At 40.3% G+C, this 23,711-nt stretch overlaps 1 protein-coding gene across 1 annotated transcript; it reads left to right on the top strand.

Moving 5' to 3' along the window:
* Nucleotides 1-8,365: 8,365 nt before the first annotated feature.
* Nucleotides 8,366-20,257, top strand: LOC126426760 (uncharacterized). The gene is made up of 3 exons (XM_050088748.1): nucleotides 8,366-8,521; nucleotides 17,761-17,860; nucleotides 19,145-20,257. The coding sequence occupies exons 1-3, from the start codon at nucleotides 8,502-8,504 to the stop codon at nucleotides 19,493-19,495; spliced, it is 471 nt and encodes a 156-aa protein (XP_049944705.1). The 5' UTR covers nucleotides 8,366-8,501; the 3' UTR covers nucleotides 19,496-20,257.
* Nucleotides 20,258-23,711: the final 3,454 nt, after the last annotated feature.

Below are 23,711 nucleotides of genomic sequence, written 5' to 3'. Positions count from 1 at the left end.
AGGTTACAGGTGTTTTCGAGTGCTAGGCAAATAGTTTCTTATGAAGAAGATGGCTCAAATAAGGTGCATTAAATTTTGCTTGAAAAATGGAATACAATTAAGCACCAAATTCGAAATGCTGACTGTGGCTTTTGGCGAATCTGTTATCAGTTAGAAAAGAGTTTATACGAGTGGTATAAACGTTTCAAAGAGGTTCGAGTATACACGTTGAAGACGACTACTGCCGGGCACATTAATTACCGATGACATTGTGTGAGAAATAAATGATTATGGAAAATTGATGAAGCACCATCAGAGAGGTTGCCACTGATGTCGGCATATCCTCCGGCTCGGACCAAGTAATTGTTCCACAATTGTTGAATTTTGAACACAGACAATGTCGCGTACACATCGCTCAGGAATTGCTGAATGAAGTCAACAACGATCGGCAAATTTTAGAGAATATAATATGGGTGACGAGACATGCGAATACAAGTGTGATGCCCGCATCTCGTGGTCGTGCGGTAGCGTTCTCGCTTCCCACGCCCGGGTTCCCGGGTTCGATTCCCGGCGGGGTCAGGGATTTTCTCTGCCTCGTGATGGCTGGGTGTTGTGTGCTGTCCTTAGGTTAGTTAGGTTTAAGTAGTTCTAAGTTCTAGGGGACTGATGACCATAGATGTTAAGTCCCATAGTGCTCAGCGCCATACAAGTGTGATGTCAAAAGCAAAACCCATCCGCCCCAATGGAAACATGCTGAAGATCTAACACCGAAAACAATTTGAGAAATTCGATCACATTCGAAGGTCCTCATCACTGTTTTCGGTAATTTCCAAGAATGATTGCGTATCGAAATCGCGGGGTCCAAACGATATATATATATATATATATATATATATATATATATATATATATATATATATATATATATATTGCGATCGTAAATCGATCATGCGACTCTGGTGGCGAGTGTCATGATCAATTATTTGTGATCGTCATTTTTGTGTGTTTTCCTTCGTTTCCTTAGTTGCTGTAAATTACGTACGTCCGCGGCGAATTATTTGTGAGTTGCTATGGAATCCCAGACGATTTATGTCGTTACTGAGTGGGATGTCTGGTGTTCTTGACGTTTCTTCGGCTGATTCTCTCACATGGAAAAATCCAGTTCCATGTTTATTCAGTGTAGAAAATTGTTCAACTTTTTGACCGAACGAGGAAAGAAGGGACCACGTAGACTGTGGTGGTGCAAAATGTCTAAAACTACGCAAGAACAGTTTCGAAGCTGAAATACCGTTTACAATTTCAGCGCGGAAAACGAATGAGTATCAGGAAGAATACATGGTTCCACTCTTCCAAATTATCCATCCAGACCACTGCAATTGACTTTCACATGATGACAACACTGACAACGAGTAAGGTAAATCGTCTCCTTTGCAATTACAAGTGTTTTAATTACGCTCTTCTTTTGTCGTTGCTGTAAACATACTCATAACGCCCGCCACCGGAGTCGCATGATCGATTCACAATCGCACGTTCGATAGGTATCGTTTGGACTCCGTGACTTCGATAGGCAATTATTCTTAAAGGCCCGTCCACACGCAACGATCTGTCTGCGCACATCACATCTGCGCAGACAGATCGTTGCGTGTGTACAGAAGATTTGCACCAACCTGAGGTGTGTGCAAACCTGGAAGTTGGAGGTTTGAGCGAAACCTCTCAAATCTGTGGGTTCAAACCACATCTGCGCAGACAAGTTGGAGCGTGTGGACAGGAGATCGCCGCAAATCTGGCGCGAAACAGCTGTTTGCTCAGTATTTGTACGCACAGGGCATTAAAATGGCTGATACTCGTCAGTGTTCTCGAGAGTTTATAAGCGAATTCATTGAAATATATAGAAACCACCCATGTTTGTGTGAGATTAAAAGTAAAGAATATAGTGACCGAGACAAAAAGACAGCAGCATACAATGCTCTAATTGAAAAATTGCGGGCAGTTGACGCCTCGGCAAACAGAGAAACAGTAACAATAATAAAAAAAAAAAAAAATTCGTTGCGAACTCTGTCTAGAATTCAGAGTGGAGTTTTGTATCCTGTAACAGGTTGCTTCTACACAGTAGCGAACTGAAAATGCCTACTCAGAAACAAAGTAAACCATAGTTCATTGGACATGTAGGTATATAATCTCTAATAATATAGGCCTACTGTGTTTCAAACACGTCTACAACACCAAAAATATTATCTGTAACTTGGCAGACTTAATTTACTTGACTTCCCTTCATGAACTCATCCTTCAGGACAGCGTAAATAGCTTCACATGTGTTGGGTATTATTTCACTCAACGCTTGTTTCGATATTGCAGTTGAAAATTCCAAATCCTTGTAACTCCTTCCCGTTGCTAGGAATCTTAATGTTACCGCCAGCCGTTCATGAGGAGAAATTGCCCTTCTCATACAAGTATTTTTTCTCATAATATGAGGCATTACAAGCTTTAAGAGATAATTATAAGTTTCGACATCCATCTTAATGTTACCGCCAGCCGTTCATGAGGAGAAATTGCCCTTCTCATACAAGTATTTTTTCTCATAATATGAGGCATTACAAGCTTTAAGAGATAATTATAAGTTTCGACATCCATCCGCAAATAATTTCGCCAGTCGTTAGGTTCGCCCTGCAGCTCTCGCAGTAAATTTACGTGAGAAAACTGCTTTCGCTTTAGCAGCCACTGTCTACACCATTTTTACCACTTTCTCTGTTTCCTGCGGTTAGTCTGAATGTTTTTTGCAACACAAGTTGCGAACACAGACCACAAAAGAACTTCCTCCATTTCTGTATTTTAAAATAACTGAATTAAATTGTTGACGTTTATGGGGAGCGTAGTCGCTTGCCACTGATATTTCTTTTCTACACCGACAGATGGCGGGCGAGTGGTAGATTGGGGTTTGTGTCGTGTGAATACTCCACATTTGCAGCGATCTTTTGCATGTAGAGACATCTGCGCCGATGTCTGCGCAGACAGATCGTTGCGTGTGGACCGGGCTTTAGAAATTACCCTTCGACCATAGATACGGCGAAGAAATTACCCCGTTTTCTTCGATTATATCGAATGTTCACTGTTGAACAGTTGCAAACATAGACAACAAAAGCCGAACGCATTGTGAAGTAAGGCAAATTTTCAATAGAAGCATAATATTATTCGTTAGAGTTGCACTGATGTAGAAAAGAAAAGGAGTGATTTTACTTACATCAAGGGTATAGTGAAGCAGGGGATACAAACCGTCGGCTTTGACCAATGACGTCAGAATTGGCTGGAGAGCATTTATTACAGAGATGAAAGAGGTGACAAGATGTTCAGAAACAAAGGACTACGAGGGTCGAAAAATATAGTTGACATGTATTAAGGCAAGTAGTATTTTCATGTTAAGGATATCGCGTGTTTGTATCGTATTATTTCTGTGGAAAATGAAGGGGAAGATATGGATGGAAATATTGGAGAATACCTCACGTCACATATACAGGGTGAAGCGAAATTCGCGCACTCGGGCTTCGCAGCGCGACTCCTTACATGTCAGCAATAAAAAAAATGTCTCTCTCAAAATTTCGTCCGGTGAGTACATCCAACAGAAAAAGGACGTTAAAGAGTGGCAATCTGGCAACACTATAACCACATGTATGGTAATTACCTCTGTCAGCAAGTATTACTTGTGCTATACAGTGGATAGAGTTTTGGGTTAGCACTTACATACTACAATCGTAGAAATGGAAGATTGGTCAGCTTTCAAAGCAGCCCTTTCTGCTTCGTAGGCGTGAATTTATTCGCACTACTTCATTTACTAAATTCGCAAAAACCTGTTTTCTTGGTATCCTCCTCCAATGGTACCATAAATTAGTACCAAGTATTATTCTTGCCTCGTTTAGGTCCATTACATTTCATTAGGGCCTTACGTTACCAGTAGGGCTAGTAACGTGCCTTGCGAATATTATGAATGGTTCCAACAAGAACAGGAAGCCAACGACGACTTCGTGGACACCATAATATGGTCGGACGAAGCAGCATTCACTCTTGAGCGTGTCTTCAATATGCACAGTGCCTACCATTGTTGTGAAGTTAACCTGTACGTCACCTGCGACCGTGGATATCAAGTTCACTTTGTTATCAACGTCTGGGCCGGAATTTTGGGCGACATGTGTTTGGGCCCCTACATAATGCCTGACCAATTGACTGCACGAAGGTATCGTGCATTCCTCCCAAAATACTCGAATTTGCCTGATGCGCTGGAAGGTGTTCCACTACATGTTTGCACACTGGACTCGCATTCGGTAGGACGACGGTTCAATCCCGTCTCCAGCCATTTTGATTTAGGTTTTCCGTGATTTCCCTAAATCGTTTCAGGCAAATGCCGGGATTGTTCCTTTGAAAGGGCACGGCCGATTTCCTTCCCCATCCTTCCCTAACATGAGCTTGCGCTCCGTCTCTAATGACCTCGTTGTCGACGGGACGTTAAAACAACACTAACCTAACCTAAACAGTACGTGTTTGGCAGAGGATATGGTTCCAGCATGATGATACACCTCCACACTCCGGAATTAATGTGCTACAGTATTTGGACAGAACATTTCTAGGGATATGGCTCGGACGTGGAGGTTAAGTTGTACGGCCACCGCATTCACCTGACCTAAATCCCCTGGATTTCTTCCTGCGGGGTCACCTAAAGGAGCACGTGTACTTTACTCTGCCGACGAATATGGAAGAATTGGTAGTGCGTGCTCATGCTGCTCTTTTTACTGCGGATGCAGATTTTCTGCAAAGGGTCCGGAGCTGTATGATACGGCGGGTTGCGCAGCGTTTGGACGTACATGGAGGTCGCTTTGAGCATCTGTTGCTCTGTGGATAACGTATTCTGTAGTGAAGGTCATGCGGTCATTAATTTGGACATTATTACTGTCACTGGTTGCTAATGTCCGACATCCGAGTGCTCATATTACGTGTAGTATAAATGTTAAGTAGATGTTGTGTTATTGTATTGTGCTATCATCTTTAGCATTTTGTAATTATTCTGTCCTATGACAGGTCATTTGTTTCAACTGTCTATTTCTTATTTGTCTAACCACGTATTTGTTACGTTCAGTGCTACAAAATGTTGTAAATTTAGGGTACATGTGACCTAAGAAACGGTGTATATTACAGTATGAAATGTCAGAATGAAATAAGCAAATTCAAAAAATGCGCCCCAACCCAGGGTTGCATGCTAACCCAAACTCTATCCATTTCACCAATTGTACAGCACGATTAACATATGCTGTTAGATGTGTTTACAGTGTTGCCAGATTGCCACTCTTTAACGTGCATTTTCTGCCGGAAGTAATCGCCGGACCCAATTTGGTGACAGACATTTTTTTATTGCTTGTGTGCAAGGAGTCGTACTGCGAAACCCGAGTGCGCGAAATTCGCTTCACACTATATATGGGTCGTATCTCGAACCTCATTCGAACTGTATTGGTTAACTGCAATACTGTATACAAGTTTCGTCAACTGAAGCACGAGATACAAATTTTACATGTGGTGTTTCTTTTTCCTCTGCTACCACTAACAGTCTGTTCTTAGGAATACGGGATACCGCTTGTTTGTATCGTATTATTTCTGTGGAAAATAAAGAGGGAAAATGGATGGTAATGGCGGTAGCATAGAATACCCCAAGTCACATATATATGTGTTGTATTTCGAACTTCATAGCTTAACTGCAGTGCGGGATACAAGTTTAGCGTATGTCAGTTTCTTTGTGTTCCTTAGCATTAGTATCCTCTTGTTCAGTTGAACTATGTCGATCTTTTCGCCTTTAGTAGATCTAGTACAGACTTGAAAAAATCGTACTGGTACTAGTGCTATGAAAGGAAAGGAGAACGACAGCTGAAAAATTTTTTATTACATACTGCAGTAGATGAAAAAATATGTAACGGTGTAGTGAAATATGGCAAAATATTCAAATGCAGTAAAACAAAAAAATGGATAACTGAACTTACCACACGGGAACTTCTACACACACACACACACACACACACACACACACACACACACACACACACACATTTGCCCTAAGTGTTTAACAAAACATGTAAATGGGTAATATATATGGGGAACATTACGCCTCCTTGTGTATTCGTCTAAGTGACTTTGTAGTATGGAAATACGGCGTTTCCCCCTCCCTACAAAAGATTTAACAGCTGACCAATAACCTTCAATGCTATTTGTACAAGCTCCTGTGGATAAAGACCTGAACTCAATATTGTGATCAACAACGGGAAGCTGATAACCCCTTTCCACTAAATCCCCTACAAGAAGAAAAACCATCTGAAATTACTGTGGAACCCTCTGCAACATGATATTCAATTAATGTGACCAAAACTTCTTTCCTTCGTTGGGGAACTGCTTTAAACACTACATAGTCACAATCTTGACCTGAAACTACAGCCCCCCAAACCCATAATCCCGCCGGGGTTCCCCCCCCCCCCCTTCCCTGTTGTATTCCCATTTGCCAAAATGTGACTCATCAATATCGACTATAACACCCCCCCCCCCCTCCAATGGTCCCCTATATTTTATGTATTACCCACAAACTTCCCTACAAAAATAGTACCAATCTGCCACTGTATGCTGGCTCACAGAACATTCATGGACACACAGCCACACAGGATATCTCAAACACCAACAGTGCGTCATTTTTATGTCTCTCAAGGCGAGCTTAGATTTCTCGAACCACGTCCCTCATCTAATGGAGCACTACAACCGATCTTTGCTGAAGCGCCATACAAATAAGTCGTGAATACGGCGAGGAGATACACTTGTGAGGCGCATATATTCGCCGCACTCGCGACATTGAACATATTCGGCAATGACACCACACATTTGTAGAAATCGAATCGTGGACATGTCTGCACCCATAGCTTCTTTCATGTTTTGTCAGGATTAAGGGATACCAGAAATATGTAGCTCCAGAAAACGCGAAAATCTGTTTTACAACAAACGTTATTCGGTAACTATTTATTTAGACTAATTTTCAACGCAGCCTAAGGGTATAACAACTAACGGTACGTAATACAAAACCCCTAGCATAATATATCGCGAACCAATTTACTTAACGTCCGTGGCATCTTTGTGTGGTTGGTGGTACCCAGAAGATATAACAATTATTAGCAGAGAACGTTGTACGTATAAACGTTATTGGTAGTATACATTGTGAGAACAACTGTATCTTTTCTAAATTCTTTAACAAAATCATCCCTTTTTAACCTGCCACAGGTTGTACTTTATACAGAATTGTAGATTTCTTTAAATTGTGTAACAATCTGTCATTACTGTGAGTTTGTTTAACAAGTATATACACAAGTAAAGTAAGATCACATGAGGTTATCTGGCGGCATTTAAGTTAACCTCTAACCTATTCTTCCACGTCGCCGGCAGATGGCAGCGCGGACACTCCAGGCTGGAGGTCAGCGGCGTTCAATGTTTTCTGAGAGCTGTGACTGGTAAATTATCATACCCAATACACACAAATATTTTAGTGCGTATCGACCAAGTCTAACTGCATTATAGACCAGAGAGAGCCTGTCGTATCAAAGAGAAACCCTGATGTTAGCTGGGACCCCATTCTAGATTCGGTGTAGTTACACAGTGCATTTCGTGTTCAAGGAGGAGGCGCTAAAGTTATCTTGAGCTACCTTCACTTTTACCGTAAAAAAATAAGCAAAGTCACATGCAAAGTTTAGGAAAGTATTATTTACAGTCCCTGGACAAATTATTAGACGTACTGCACATTTTTAATGTTATTTGTAATAATTACGTGTTGAGTACTATATTTACTGCAATTAATAGGAAAATTTATGACAGTTATTCAGGACACTTTTTTATATTGCTGCATCTTGTATCTATTGTTGCTACGTGACATTCGATTGTTGACGTATTGTAGGTACCAATGTTAAAGAGTACAGCGTTCAGGAAAGGACCTGTTTAGTGTTTAGTGACGTTCTCGCGGGTAACTGGTGTAATACTTTGTTCGCTTTGATTATCAATTTCGTAACATTACAATTGATTGTTTAACAGCCAGATACTAGTATCTGTGACCTTTAAAAATGGGTAAAAGATGGGACATTTCACCACGTGAAAAAGCTGAGTTGCTATCGTTAATACGAAAATGTATTCCAATCGGGGAAATTCACGAAGCTTGGAAATGTTAACAGCTAGCTTGAGACACTTAAGAAGAAAACTGATTCGGGTGAAGAACTGAGCCCCATAAGGAAGAATAAATGTGGAAGAAAACCAATTTCAACCCCAAGGTCAGAACAATTTCTCAAAAGGATTTGCCTAGAAAACAGATTTGCAACAACGAAGCAGGCTAATGTGAATCTGAACTCATTGTTCGTAGAGAGTTGAAGGATATTGATTTCAAGGTCTGCCGACCCGCTAGAAAACCAAAGTTAACAGCCACCATGAAGCAAAGCGTCTGAAGTGGGCTAAACAGTGGTGTGATAAGGATGTGGACTTCTGGAGATCGGTAATTTAACTTCAAAATTATTATCTACGATATGATATAGCCTACTTACATTTATTCCTAGTGTATTAATTATGATTCTTGATTTTTAAATGTATGCTTCAGCGATGAAAGCACGTTTGAAATTTTAAATAACAAATCTCACTCTATGTGCCGTCGAACAGGAGGAAAATATCATCCCGACTGCATTATTCAGATTGTAAAACACGCAACTAAGGGATTTAGTCTGTCATCTGTGGCAAGAGTCTTTACTTGGTAAGAGGCATAATGAGGCAAGACCGGCAAAAGGAATCCCTGCAGAAACGGTTAATTCCACAGCTCAGAGAATGGTTCACGAAAGGGGAACCATTCATTTTAATGCAGGATGGAGCTCCCTGTCACAGCCAGGAGTTAAATGCTTTCTGAAGGAACAAAATATCCCTCTATTGAGAATGGCCAGGTAGTAGTCCGAACATTGAACCCCACAGAAAATGTGTGGGAACTAATGAGCCAGCCGCCGTAGCCTGGCAGTTCTAGGCGCACGAGTCTGGAATCGCGGGACCGCTACGGTCGCAAATTCGAATCCTGCTTCGGGCATGGATTTGTGTGATATCCTTAGGTTAGTTACGTTTAAGTAGTTCTAAGTTCTAGGGCTCAGAGCTATTTGAACCATTACAATAATGCAGGACACAGAACAGTCCTGCACCGACAGCACAGCTCTACAAAAGGAGGCTCAACAAGGTATTAAATTTAATGTTTTCACTTACACAATATTTTAATTTTTGGTGTAATTATTGAAACAAAATATTTTCAACAAATACTACATTTTATTTATTTGTTATATCACCTTAGTTGTGACATATACTACAGTTAATCATTTTATCACAATTTATCTATTGTTGTTGTTGCTGTGGTCTTCAGTCCAGAGACTGGTCTGATGCAGCTGTACAAGCTTCTTCAACTCCAAGTAACTACTGCATCCTGCATCCTTCCAAATCTGCTTAGAGTATTCATCTCTTGGTCTCCCTCTAAGATTTTTACACTCCGCACTGCCCTGCACTACTAAATTGGTGATCCCTTGATGCCTCACAACGTGTCCTACCAACTCCCTTCTTCTAGTCAAGTTGTCCTGCAAATTCCTGTTCTCCCCAATTCTATTCAGTACCTCCCCATTAGTTACATGATGTACCCATATAATCTCCAGCATTCTTCTGTAGCACCACATTTCAAAAGCTTCTGTTCTCTTCTTGTCTAAACTAGTTATCGTCCATGTTTCACTTCCATACATGGCTACACTCCTTACTAATACTTTCAGAAAAGACTTCCTGATACTTAAATCTGTACTCGACGTTAACAAATTTCTCTTGCTAGTTTACATTTTATATCCTCTCTACTTCGAAAATCACCAGTTATATTTTGCTCCCCAAATAGCAGAATGCATCGACTACTTTATAAGTGTCTCATTTCCTCAGCATCACCTGATTTAATTCGACTACATTCAATTATCTTAGTTTTGCTTTTGTTGATGTTCATCTTATATCCTCCTTTCAAGACACTGTCCATTCCATTCAACTGCTCTTCCAGGTCCTTTTCTGTGTCTGACAGCATTATGGTGTCATTGGCAAACCTTAACATTTTTATTTCTTCTCCATGGATTTTAATTCCTACTTCAAACTTTTCTTTTGTTTCCTTTACTGCTTGTTCAATATACAGATTGAATAACATCGGGGAGAGGCTACAACCCTGTCTCACTCCCTTTCCAACCACTGATTCCCTTTCATGCCCCTCGACTCTTATAACTGCCATCTGCTTTCTGTACAAATTGTAAATAGCCTTTTGCTCCCTGTATTTTACCCCTGCCACTTTCAGAATTTGAAAGAGAGTATTCCAGTCAACATTGTCAAAAGCTATCTCTAAGTCTACAAATGCTAGAAATGTAGGTTTGCCTTTCTTTGACCTATCTTCTAAGGTAAGTCATAGAGTCAGTATTGCCTCATGTTCCAACATTTCTAGGGAATCCGAACTGACCTTCCCCAAGGTTGGCTTCTAACAGTTTTTCCATTCTTCTGTAAACAATTCATGTAAGTATTTTGCAGCTGTGACTTATTAAACTGATAGTTCGGTAATTTTCGCATCTGTCAACACCTGCTTTCTTTGGGATTGGAATTATTATATTCTTCTTGAAGTCTGAGGGTATTTCGCCTGTCTCATACATCTTGCTCACCAGATGGTAGAGTTTTGTCAGGACTGGCTCTCCCAAGGCTGTCAGTACTTCTAATGGAATGTTGTCTACTCCCGGGGCCTTGTTTCGACTCAGGTCTTTCAGCGCTCTGTCAGATTCTCCACGCAGTATCATATCTCCCATTTCATCTTCATCTACACTCCTTCCACCTTTCTGCTTTCCCTTCGTTACTTAGTACTAGTTTTCCATCTGAGCTCTTGATATTCGTACAAGTGGTTCTCATTTCTCCAACGGTCTCTTTAATTTTCCTGTGGGCAGTATCTATCTTACCCTTAGTGATATATGAGTCTGCATCCTTGCTTTTATACTCTACCCATCCCTGCTTAGCAATTTTGCATTTCCTGTCAATCTCATTTTTGAGACGTTTGTATTCCTTTTTGCCTGCTTCGTTTACTGCATTATATTTTCTCCTTTCAGCAACTAAATTCAATATCTCTTCTGCTACCCAAGGATTTCTACTAGCCCCTGGCTTTTTACATACTTGATCCTCTGCTGCCTTCCCTATTTCATCTCTCAAAGCTACCCATTCTCCATTCTTCTGCATTTCTTTCTCCTGTTCCTGTTAATCGTTCCCTAATGCTCCCTCTGAAGCTCTCTACAACCTCTGGTTTTTTCAGTTTATCCAGGTCCCAGCTCCTTAAATTCCCACCTTTTTCCAGTTTCATCAGTTTTAATCTACAGTTCATAACCAAGAGGTTGTGGTCAGACTCCACATCTGCCCCTGGAAAGGTCTTACAATTTAAAACTCGGTTCCTAAATCTCTGTCTTACCATTATATGATCTATCTGAAGCCTTCCAGTGTCTCCAGGCCTCTTCCATATATACAACCTTCTTTCATGATTTTTAAACCAAGTGTTAGGTGTGATCAAGTTACTCTCTGTGCAAAATTCTACCAGGCGGTTTTCTCTTTCATTTCTTATCCCCATTCCATATTCACCTACTGCTTTTCCTTCTCTTCCATTTTCTACTATCAAATTCCAGTCCCCCACAACTATTAAATTTTCGTCTCCCTTCACTATCTGAATAATTTCTTTTATCTCATCATACATTACTTCAATCTCTTCGTCATCTGTGGAGCTAATTGGCATATAAACTTGTACTACTGTGGTAGGTGTGGGTTTCATGTCTGTCTTGGCTACAGTAACGTGTTCACTATGCTGTTTGTAGTAGCTGACCCATGCTCCTATTTTTTTATTCATTATTAAACCTACTCCTGCATTACCCCTATTTGATTTTATATTTATAACCCTGTATTCACCTGACCAGAAGTCTTGTTCCTCCTGCCACCGAACTTCACTAATTCTCACTATAGCTAACTTTATCCTATCCGTTTTCCTTTTTAAATATTATAACCTACCTGCCCAATTAAGGGATCTGACATTCTACGCTCTGATCCGTAGAATGTCAATTTTGTTTTTCCTGATAATGATGTCCTCCTGAGTAGTCCCCACCTGGAGATCTGAATGCGGAACTATTTTACCTCTGGAATATTTTACCCAAGAGGACGCCATCATCATTTAACGATACAGTAAAGCTGCATGCTTTCAGCCGTTCACAGTACCAGCACAGCAAGGCCGTTTTGGTTAATGTTACAAGGCCAGATCAGTCAATCATCCAGACTGTTGCCCCTGCAACTACTGAAAAGGCTGCTGCCCCTCTTCAGAAACCACACGTTTGTCTGGCCTCTCAACAGATACCCCTCCATTGTGGCTGCACCTACGTTACGGCTATCTGTACTGTATCACTAAGGCACTAAAGCCTCCCTACCAATGGAAAGGTCCACTGTTCTTGGATTGATGTATAAAAAAAAAATCTTTAAACGTAAATCAAAATTTGCTTAAAAACTGTAGTGCATCTAATAAATTGGCCTGGGACTATTAATTAATTATACTCTCATATGAGACAATGCCATCTTATGATATGAAGGGCTTATTTCAATAGTGGTACAAGTCCATTTTTTTCATTGAGAGATTCAGAGTGCTAAAGTTAAATGAGCGCTCAAAAACCTGCAGTTGAGATACCTGAAATATTCAAGCATATGTCCTCTTGCTAGAAATGAACCTTTCTTTCTATTTGTTTTGATCATTAATTTCAGAAGCATTATAGGCAGAAAAGTGGAGGTAATGGACTTGTACCACTACTGAAATAAGCCCTTCATATAAAAAAGTTACAATTGTGATTCTCTTCCTTAAATTATGAATTCTATGCGCCTATTCTTCCTGGCAAATTGATTAATTTCATTGTCAATAGGACGATCAATGTGAGTGTTCAACAGAGCTAAGCCATTAAGTCGATCCTCCTCCATTGTCGACCTCAGCCATGTCTTTGTACGCCGCAGTGTTGAAAATTGTGTAGCATTGGATGCAGGTAGACAAGCAAATATTTTGTACAGCATGTGCAAAAATAGGATAGTCAGATGTAGGAGAAACTGAAGACGCTTGCGTAACAGAATAACGATCATTAAGTGCGTTTATGCCCATTTGCTTGCGTTGAAGAATCTCTCCCATTAGTCTCTTTTTAATCACAAAGAGCGATTCTTCTTCAAAAATTCAGTTTATGTGACAGGTCATTGCCGTCTGGTTTCAGTAGTCGTGAGGGCAAAAGTGTGTTGAATTTTAAATGATAAATATTTTCTTCAGCAAAACGTTCTCTCACGTCAGTTGTAACATGGTCTGGTGTTGGAATAAAAACCGTTATTTTCCAATATATCATAGCTTCATCATTACGATCGCAGTTTTCCCTGTGCCTTTGTCTGCCCGTAAGACGAGAAACACTCATCTCCACGTCCAACTCTTCCATAACTGCCTTCGCCTCTTCAACAATACGAGCGAAGTGGCTGTCAGCATCGGCTCTCGTGCCGTCGTACGTCTTGAGCGTCGAATCTAACTTTGTTTTTCACATCGCGACATCTGAGCTAGGGTCTTGTAAGATTTTGCTGACTGGATATGTTAAACTCGTAATGTCATTCAGCGTAAACAGAGTGATAATAAACTCGCAATTAGAAACAGCTCGAAGGAGAATATTGGCTTTGGCAGCCGTTGCAGGTGGCCCCAAAAGGGGGAGGGCGGAGCGTGTCACCCGTATGTATCTGCCACTGCAGAGAAGTAGCGAACCAGACAATGCTTCACTATCGCTAAATGTGTAAGGTAATTGACCAATGCTGTTTACCAGTCATCGAGAGAGATTAACCGAGGTGCTGAGTTCCAGTTGCTACAAAACTTATTGCACCTTCGGCTTTAACTAGAACAAAATATGTAACCATTAGCTAATGAAGTATATATAAATTACAACAGTTGTCCATATAAGACATATTCTGACATATTCCAAAGGTGTGGGTGAACAAAATAAACTTGTCTCTATTAAGTCATAAATTTAATCACTGATTGGAAAAAGGGAGAAAGTCCAATAGCCTCTGTTTAGGGAAAACAAAAAAAATCTTGTTAACACTTACAATATTGTTCCTAAAGTTTTGTGATCCATTACATACTTTTAGATCTAGGTTACGTCCTGTTACGGCAGACTTACGCGAAGTTGTGAAATGCAGTACAACTGACGCTATACCTCTGTCCTACACTCTACGAGAGTCTCCGTCCAACACAAACCTGCGTGCTAAGCGATTCTCTCTCGCCTGTTGTGTGTAACCAGGCCATTGCACCTGTGTGACGACACATTCCGATACATGTGCAATCCTCTTACCTCTCGGCTAACCTACTGCCTCTGGCTCTCGGCATAGGCAACAAAACTTTGACAGTATTCCACGTTTCCAACTCTTTACTATTCCGCGACACTACACCTCTAACAGTCTCCTCACCTCCAAGGGAGGGGGAGAGCTGTCTTCGCAAGAAAGGTACACTGAGGCCGAAATAATTTCTCTCGTGATACCTTCTTCACATTGCTTCATTTTAATGGTCACTTAGTCCTTAGAGCAGAAGTCCATCATTGGCACGAAAGAAATGCCATTTCTTACATAGATGCATGTTCTGGAGTTTTTTAGATTCGTAGAACAGATCAGCTTATCTCCAGTGCCTCCGAGGCCCAATACACCCCCTCTGTATAAATAGGGTTCTCGTACCGGGGCCACGTCCAGGCAGCGGCTCAGGGCAGCAGAGGCCGACTTACTGTGCTGCAGATTAATCTGCAGCACCTCCAGGCTCCGTCTCGCTGCCGTCTCTGAGGTCTTTGAGAACCCTGACGGTGACCCTGAAAACAGTTTCAGGTCCTGCTCCCGCATCGCCTTCAGGGATTTCTCATCGATCTCCACCACCAGGGTTCATCCTTCCAGAGCGACCTTCCGGTTAATCATTCTCCAGTCTTCTGTTGGGAGTTTTTGGTTCTGGGCCCCTATTTTCCCAAACAGAGTCTCGGGAGAGACTTCCTTAAGTTTCTCAGGCACCCATAGTGATATTTTTGCGGTCTCGAGAAGCTCCACTGCCGTCTCTACCAGCAGCTTTGCACCTTCCCACGGGGATATCGTGGGCACCTCGTCCTCGAGCCATTCCAGCGCGTGCACCCCCTCACAGACGAGTGAGTGCACACGATCTAGATATCTAGATAGACCCTACTCGAGTTGGGACCTGGGCCAGCGTCCCCCCCCCCCCCCCAATCTTTTCAAAGAGGGCCATCTGTACTATTTCCTCCTGCTGTGAGGTGATGGCCACCGGTGGAGAACCTTCCTGGATAACTGCCATCCTAAAAACCCAGACTGCAATACTATAGGTCTGTTTTCCTATTTCTTGCCTCGTTTTTTTCTGGACTCGCTTATCCAGGGAGGAGGGAGTCCTCCCTTCGCCGCTTACTACCTGTCTTTGACGTTGCGTATCACCTTCAATCTGAGACAGTTTCTTCCTGGGGGTCTTAGGTTCTAGTCCCTTTAATTTCCTCCACTTGTCTTTAGGAAGCCATTCTTTCCCTTTCTTTTTCCTCTGTTCCCTGAGTCGCTTCCTCCTCGGGGCCCCAGACAAGCCTTTGATCTTAATCTGGTCTAGCTTCTCAGTTACAGTTCCCCCCCCCCCCCCCCCAATTCAGAAGTGGGAATGCCTTCCATCAGTTCTGTCCCCGATGTTTGGGTATCTGAGGTCTCAATTTGCCCTCAGTTCATTTTTCTTTATTTTCTATATTGTGTCCATATTGGTCCCACGAGATTAGGGGATCTAGAAGGTACACACCACGAATACCCCACGCGGTGTAAGGCTAATTACTTAAGGAGGTCGCCCGCTATCCCTGAGGCTCCATTTGCAACACATCTTCCCGTGTGCCACGCACCCCTCGGCATGGGTCACATCACACCTTGGGTTGGATCAGGGAATAGGGTAGGACTAGAAATGGATGGGGAAGATGGGACATTGTGGGACACTCTCAGTCTGATCCATCGGCTCAGGCCTTCCCTGCAATAGGTCCTCTACCTTCGGCACAGCCCTCAACTTCCGCGGATACGCAAGCCTCTCCACCCGCCCGGACAGTGCTTCGTCGAGCCGGTGTCCGCCGGAGAGGAACTGTTGGCGGTTTCTGTTGTTATCCTCTGGCAGGCTCTTAAGTGTGATGTGCTGAGTATCCGTGCAGATGTAGATGTCCACTGGCTCTAGTGTGTTTTATGTCAGTTGATCTTTGTATTGTCTCATAAATGATTCCACAAAATCAAGACTGGGGATATTATGCTTAAATCTTTTCACTTCCATCCCCTTTCTGTTCAGAAAGTCCTTTACTAGAAGTTGTAAGTACCTTCTCTTCAGTAGCAGAATTTTTAGAACTTTTGAGATACCAGAGACTTGAAACAAGACAGTGCAGCTGCTACATGTAGTGTAAGACGAGGGAAGGAGATGAGGTTGTAAGGAGGATTGGGGAACATGAAATACGCTATAACTATACTTAATCGAGAATGGGATTCCAGGTAGCATCAGGGTTTCTCTCCTTCGGCTGTATAATTCACTGAACAGTGACTTGCTTGGTACCTACTAAAATGTGTGTTTATTCAGTGTGATAATGTACATACCAGAGCTCTGAATGGGAAACATTTGCTACATTTACACATGACACATCTTCCGGAACACGAAAACCGAATCTCTTAAACCGTTTTTCGGTGTCGCGTTTACGTGTGCGGGTCGAATCGGTTTTGCTGTCCCTGCCGAAAATCGGATTTCCGATCGTCATTTGTTTTACACGAGTGGCCGCTGGCAGTCAGCTGTTGTGTTTGTCACTTGCACTGGTACGATAGCTGGATGGCAGCTTCGGCATTCGTAACTGATACGATCGGTGCATTCGTTACGTTTTTGATAAAGAGGGAATATGAATATGAAATAAACGCGAGTGAACTTGTGCGGAGGAGGAAGTGGTTGTTTAAAAGGCGATGTCTCCGCATATTATCAACACAATATATTCCACCAAAAACGTATATTTTGCACCCACCGAGATCGCGCAGTGTGTGGAAGAAAGTGCGAAGTGATCACTGGTGGAATGTAATTCTATTGCATCATTTTGGGAGATCCGAGTGGCTTAAAAATTTCTGCATGAGAAAAGAAACATTCCGATAGCTTTGCTTCGAATCATCGAGTACATTATCACGCGCTGCGGATTTTGTTCGTGAACCACTGCCACTAGAGAAGAGAGTGGCAATAGCTCTTTATAAATTGGCAAGCTGTACAGAGTACAGAGCAGTTGCAAGTCAGTATGGAGTGCATGAAAGCTTTGTGCACGAGTGCTTGTATTCGTTTATTAAGGTTGTGAATACTGCTTTGGTGACAAAAATTATGAAAATGGCAGACGCTGAGGAAGCAGAGAGAATCAGTAGTGAGTTCTCCGATATGACAGGCTTCCCCCAGATCGTAGGAGCAATCGATGGCACTCACATTCCTGTGTCAGCTCCTCAGGGGGGATAATCAGATTTTGTGAACAGGAAGGGATGATCATCACATGTTCTTCAGGCATTTGTTGACTGTCATAATTGGTAGATGAATGTGAGCTAATGTGAATGATATTGATATTACCGTTGTCCAAAAGCAATATACAAAATTTTGTCTTTTTACAGTTTTAGGATCCTCAGTATCAGCCATACCGGAAATGTTCATGAAGCATCAGTACTGAAGGATTCACAGCTGTACAAAATGGCCAACAGGCTGATGCCAGAAGTAAGATATAGTTAACGTAGCAATCAGTGTAATTTCGTCAGTGGCTATAACATGCAGTTTCATGAACTTACTTCCTTGTGAATGACTTACATTTGTTCAGTCAAGTGATAAGATTCTATTGCATGTTTCCAAAACATATAAATATTAACTCATGAATTATTTCATATCAAATTTAAACTATTAAAAAAAATAGTAGTTATAGGTTTTGCAGGGTGCTGAAAAGGGCAGCTGCTCAAACTACACATCTGGAGAACTTGTTTCAAAAATAAAATTGTAAAAATAACTGCACGTCTTGAGCATACGTAATTTACAGTAATCCCATATAAAGTAGCAGCAGTTGTTACATATAGGCCTAAAGCACTTGCCATTCCAACTGCAATAGTGAAACTATTAACTTTTAAATCAGCAAACCTACTGAAATTTTTGAATAATGTTTCACACACAGTTCCGTAGAAACACCATAAAAATGAAAGAGAGTGAAAAATAAAGGTTAAATTTAACTTAATACACTTCGAACACTTCAGAAAACATTCTTCAAAGATAACAGTGCAGAAAGGATATGTCTTGTTTCTGTGCTTTAGTGGTTAGTTTGTAACAATTCATTTAAATTGTCCCATCAGTCACCATTTTTCATACATAAACAATATGAATTAAAATATATTTTGTGGACTTCTGTAGTTCTTAAGCATGACGCAATGAAATTAATGTATTTCGTTCCTATAGTTACAAAAAACTAAAAAAAACTGAGCGTACAAACAAAATTAATGTAAGATTTTAGTGACAGGCAGGACAACTTGGAATGTAAAAGAGAAATCTTATGCAAAATAGAAATTCTTACCAGCTTTCAGATTTTCTAGAGAGTTATTAAAACGAAACAAGTCTTAACAATAAACTATTTTGCAATGGTGGAAAATCATTGCTAACTTGACAAAAACTTTCTACTAGCTATCACAAGTGTAACTTGTCTAAGCTCGTGGTGCTAAATGAAAGAACTAAAAAGATTACCCAATGCTTGTCCTCTCGATGCCTCAGGATTTCATTAAAATTACTCACGGCCATGACTTTCGTATTTTGAAATTTCACTCATAGGCAGGCACACTAGTGGAATGCGTGTATTCCAAATAGAAGTAATATGTGTTATATCAGTAATTCAGTATATACCAAGTAATTATTTTTCACATACAACACGATAATTTATGATAAGTTGAAATTTATTACTCTTTTGAAGTATTTAAACAAATTCTATTGTAATATTGTCTATTAAAGTAACTTTTTTTTTCTTAGGTACCATGCACAATCAATGGGACTGTTGTGCCAAAATTTCTGCTCGGAGATGCAGCATATCCCCTACTGCCGTGCCCCACGAAACTGTACACGGGGACTGTATCACCCGAAGAAGAAAGTTTCGGTGTTTGTTTGAGCTCCACCAGAATTGCTGTCGAGAATGCTTCCGGTAGGCTCAGAGCTCGATGGAGGTGCCTTGCCAAATGCATAGATATAAACTGTCAATTTGTGCCTCAACTTATTGCTACATGTTGTGTATTCCATAACATCATTGAAATGCACGAAGATCACTTCAGGGAAAACTGGCTAAATGATGTGGACAGGGGAAGAAATGTTCCCTCAACCCAATGAATATACTTGCACAGAAGCTAACCAAGATGCTGAAAGGATAAGAAACTGTCTAAAAACATATTGCGTTTCCAGTTATCCATTAAGGAGATCTCAATTAAGATTTCAATAAGCACATTGTAATTAAGTGTGTATAAATCAGATCAAATTTGGTAGTTATGAAATGAAAATGTAAAATTTCAAGAACTTTTTTTAATTTGCTGTACTTCAATTTACAGTGTACAGAAAGCTCACTGTCTGTAACCAGAGGTGGATGGGGAAGGGGATCGGGTTGGAGAAAACCAGTCTGTGGAAGGAACTGTGGTGTTTGCTGGTAGGGCATGAAGTGGGGTCGAGTGTTCTGCCCACTAATGGTGTGAAGGCCACTTAAAAATGAGTTTACTAATTGTTTTGTCTCTTCCGCATGCCTACTTTGGATATTCTCCGACAGCTGCTTCTCACACTGTCTGTCTTTCTCAAATTCTTCTGATAACCTGTAACATTTTACAGAAATTAGCGCAGTATCAATGATGAACTTTTTAATGTTAAAATTTTACTATAAACAAATGCACAGTAATGATGGCAATAAACAAAAATTTACTTATTTTGTAAGCAATTTGGAATGTATAAAGGGACAATTCCATATCAAACAGGCATACAGTTTTCAAAATTTAATTTGTTTTCTGAATCTACAAAAGTTATATTTTACTGTACTGCAAAAATTATTAAAAAATCACTAAATTTATTGTAATGTAGTTAAGCTTGGGACTTTTGTAGATGAGGATGGAGAACACAATTGGCTTTTACATTGCATTCATAGTTGTTTCAATTAAAAAAAAAAGTATTAAATATGCAGCAAATTCACAATAATAACTATGCATTTAATTTAGTTTTTCCATCAGTGACACAAAACACAAAAAAGTTTGTTCTCTGTCTCAACAATATTAGTTGTGTTTATTTTAGGTTACAAATAAGGAAAACGAATAAAGACATCCAGTTGCCAATAAAACAATAGGTAATATGTAAATGACCATGTTTAAATGTTGAAAATGTCAGTGGATCATATGGGAAAACTAAGGAGGATGACTGCACATAGACTGAAAGAAAGATAAGACAGAAGGAGATGGAGATTGAGATTGTGAGTACGAGTTAGTGGGGAACTCAGCAGAGGTGTTCAGAATTGAAGAGCCAGCTATATCCTAGATTGAACTTTAAGTCTTTACCTCACAAACATATTAACACCAGAAGTAGACATTAATGGTCAAACATTGAATGATATAAAGTGTGTAAAATTCCTTGGGGGTACAGCTGGATAACAAGTTAAAGTGGAGTCAGCACATAGATAAACTAATCAAGAAATTTAGTTCAGCATATTAGCTCTTAGAAGCATCTCCAATTGTGTTGACCTAAAGACAAGAGTGTTGGCTTTTGCATATTTTCATTCCCCATTGTCGTATGGAATTATCTTCTGGGGAAGTGCACCTAAAGTAAATAAAGTTTTTTTGCAACAGGAGCGAGTGGTAAGAATATTGTGTAAAGTGGATAACCGTACATCTTGCAGAAGCCTTTTTAAAGACCTAGGAATACTTCCACTCAGTTCCCAGTACATATAATCCACAATGCACTTTGTTGCTGACAATAAAGATTTTTCTACCGGTATTGTGTCACACACAGTCATAATACAAGAATGGAGAGGTACTGGGCACTAGGGGAAGATCATCACACAAAGAAGTGTGAGTCAACATACCCCAAGGAGGGTGAAACAGAAGAAGAAGTGACATTCATAGATATTTTCATCATGAAGAGAACTGTCTTGTTAGAGCAAATTCAATGTTTTCAAAATAAAATATGAGCAAAATTCAGAGTTCTTTTAAAATGTTTGCTGTCCCTTCTGTGACAAAGTTTTAATGATGATTAACAACTCACTTTGAAAACTTTAGTTATTTATATTTTAACAGAAGGTGCACCAATAAAATTCTTTATTTCTATGTTTACTTTTTATTTTTCACCTTTTGACTGTTGAAAAATGTAGTGCAACTATCCCAACTCTGATGGTGAAATTCCACATGGGTACTTCCTTCAGGGTCATTCCATGCCAAGTTGTCTACAGGCTCCCACATGACCCTCATGGATTTTGATGAAATTTTGTATGAACATTCACACATGTTCTCAATGAACACTGGTAAAGTTTCAGTTTCAGAAATTCAATACTTTTGAAGATACAGGCACTTGTTTAAGACCATAGCACAGCTTTCTATAGTGCGTCCTTGAATTTTCAGCAACTTTGAGATGAGATACCTCTGTAAGTATTTGCATGAAAGAAACAAAACTTGGCCATCTTATACAACTTTTAGAGCTCTTTAAAGTAAAATATTAAGAAAAGGATTTCTGAGCAATTTTCATATAGATAATTTGAAGCAAAGTTGGGCGAAAAAATAGTTGTTTAAAAAAAATGCAAACTTTAGTTTTTTATATCTCCAAAAGTAATTGTGGGATGTACATGAAACTTTGCACACCATAACGCACCAATACAAGGTCTTAGAATATAAAATTTCATTCTCCTATTGCTTTCCATTATTTCACAAATCTAGGGTAAAGTTGACGATTTTTCAAAAAGTGCTAAAAATGGGTATTTTTAGTCAAATTTTTCAAAAAAGTGTTTTCTCCAAACTCTTCCAAAGTATGGTCTTTAGAAAGAGCATATTCTAAACTATCTAGAAAAGTGGATTTGGTTTTACAATGCAAGCATATAAGGCCCTAAAAAGTAGCATCATCAAAGAATCGCACTGGAAGTTTGAACACATTTTTCTGGCACTCAAATTATACCTGAAATCTTTTATTTTTTTTCTCTCTCTCTCTCTCTCTCTCTCTCTCTCTCTCTCTCTCTCTCTCTCTCTCTCTCTCTCTCTCTCTCTCTCTCTCTCCCACACAATTATTATTAAGAATGAATGTAAATTGTAAAATTTATTTGCATAATCATCTAATTATTAGTTGCCTGTTTAATGAACAGCAGCAGCTTACTGATGGAAAATAAGTGTATAAATGAGTTGCTATGGTCCATGGTGGCTTAACCGCTGCTAGTTCCATTTCACCTGAGAAAACGAGCATTGCCATTACAATAGGGGCCACGCCCGATTTCTTAGCAACAACAGCCACGGGTGGGTTTCTTTACCACAGGATCCCAAGCCTGATAAGGGTTTCTTTACACAGGTTCCCAAGCCTGATAGTAAAATTATTCAAGTGCCCTGTGTAAAATTAGAAGGCACTCTTGGGCTCCTTAGAGTGTTTCCTCTAACCTATTCCAATTTTTGATATGCTACATTAATTTTGACCTAAAGGATATAAGATGAACATCAACAAAAGCAAAACGAGGATAATGGAATGTAGTCAAATTAAATCGGGTGATGCTGAGGGGATTAGATTAGGAAATGAGACACTTAAAGTAGTAAAGGAGTTTTGCTATTTAGGGAGCAAAATAACTGATGATGGTCGAAGTAGAGAGGATATAAAATGTAGACTGGCAATGGCAAGGAAATCGTTTCTGAAGAAGAGAAATTTGTTAACGTCGAGTATAGATTTAAGTGTCAGGAAGTCGTTTCTGAAAGTATTTGTATGGGGTGTGCCATGTATGGAAATGAAACATGGACGATAACTAGTTTGGACAAGAAGAGAATAGAAGCTTTCGAAATGTGGTGCTACAGAGGAATGTTGAAGATTAGGTGGGTAGATCATGTAACTAATGAGGAGGTTTTGAATAAGACTGTGGAGAAGAGAAGGTTGTGGCACAACTTGACTAGAAGAAGGGATCGGTTGGTAGGACATGTTTTGAGGCATCAAGGGATCACAAATTTAGCATTGGAGGGCAGCGTGGAGGGTAAAAATCGTAGAGGGAGACCAATAGATGAATACACTAAGCAGATTCAGAAGGATGTAGGTTGCAGTAGGTACTGGGAGATGAAGAAACTTGCACAGGATAGAGTAGCATGGAGAGCTGCATCAAACCAGTCTCAGGACTGAAGACCACAACAACAACAACAACAACATTAATTTTCTGATGAATATCAAGAGGAATGGTGTATTGCTGGCCAGACGAATTTACTGATGGAGCTGGAATAACTGCAACAATGTGGTGTTCCTGAACCCAGCACTTGTCACTTCTTGGTGGCCAATAAAATGAATTTGCTGGACCATGTGGGTGCATCAAGTTTATTAATGCATCCCTTTGCTCTGTGGAGGTCTC

Source organism: Schistocerca serialis, chromosome 11 (assembly GCF_023864345.2).
Source record: "Schistocerca serialis cubense isolate TAMUIC-IGC-003099 chromosome 11, iqSchSeri2.2, whole genome shotgun sequence".
In the NCBI taxonomy this organism is placed as follows: domain Eukaryota; kingdom Metazoa; phylum Arthropoda; class Insecta; order Orthoptera; family Acrididae; genus Schistocerca; species Schistocerca serialis.
The sequence above is the reverse complement of the archived record's forward strand: the minus strand, read 5'-3'. Positions and strand labels throughout refer to the sequence as shown.

What these genes read in the sequence shown, in the direction of transcription:
- LOC126426760 (XM_050088748.1), top strand. Translation starts at nt 8,502, where the DNA reads ATGTGGACTTCTGGAGATCG. An exon ending in ATGTGGACTTCTGGAGATCG is followed by an intron (nt 8,522 to 17,760) that starts GTAATTTAACTT and finishes GTCTTTTTACAG; the next exon opens with TTTTAGGATCCTCAGTATCA. An exon ending in CCAACAGGCTGATGCCAGAA is followed by an intron (nt 17,861 to 19,144) that starts GTAAGATATAGT and finishes TTTTTTTCTTAG; the next exon opens with GTACCATGCACAATCAATGG.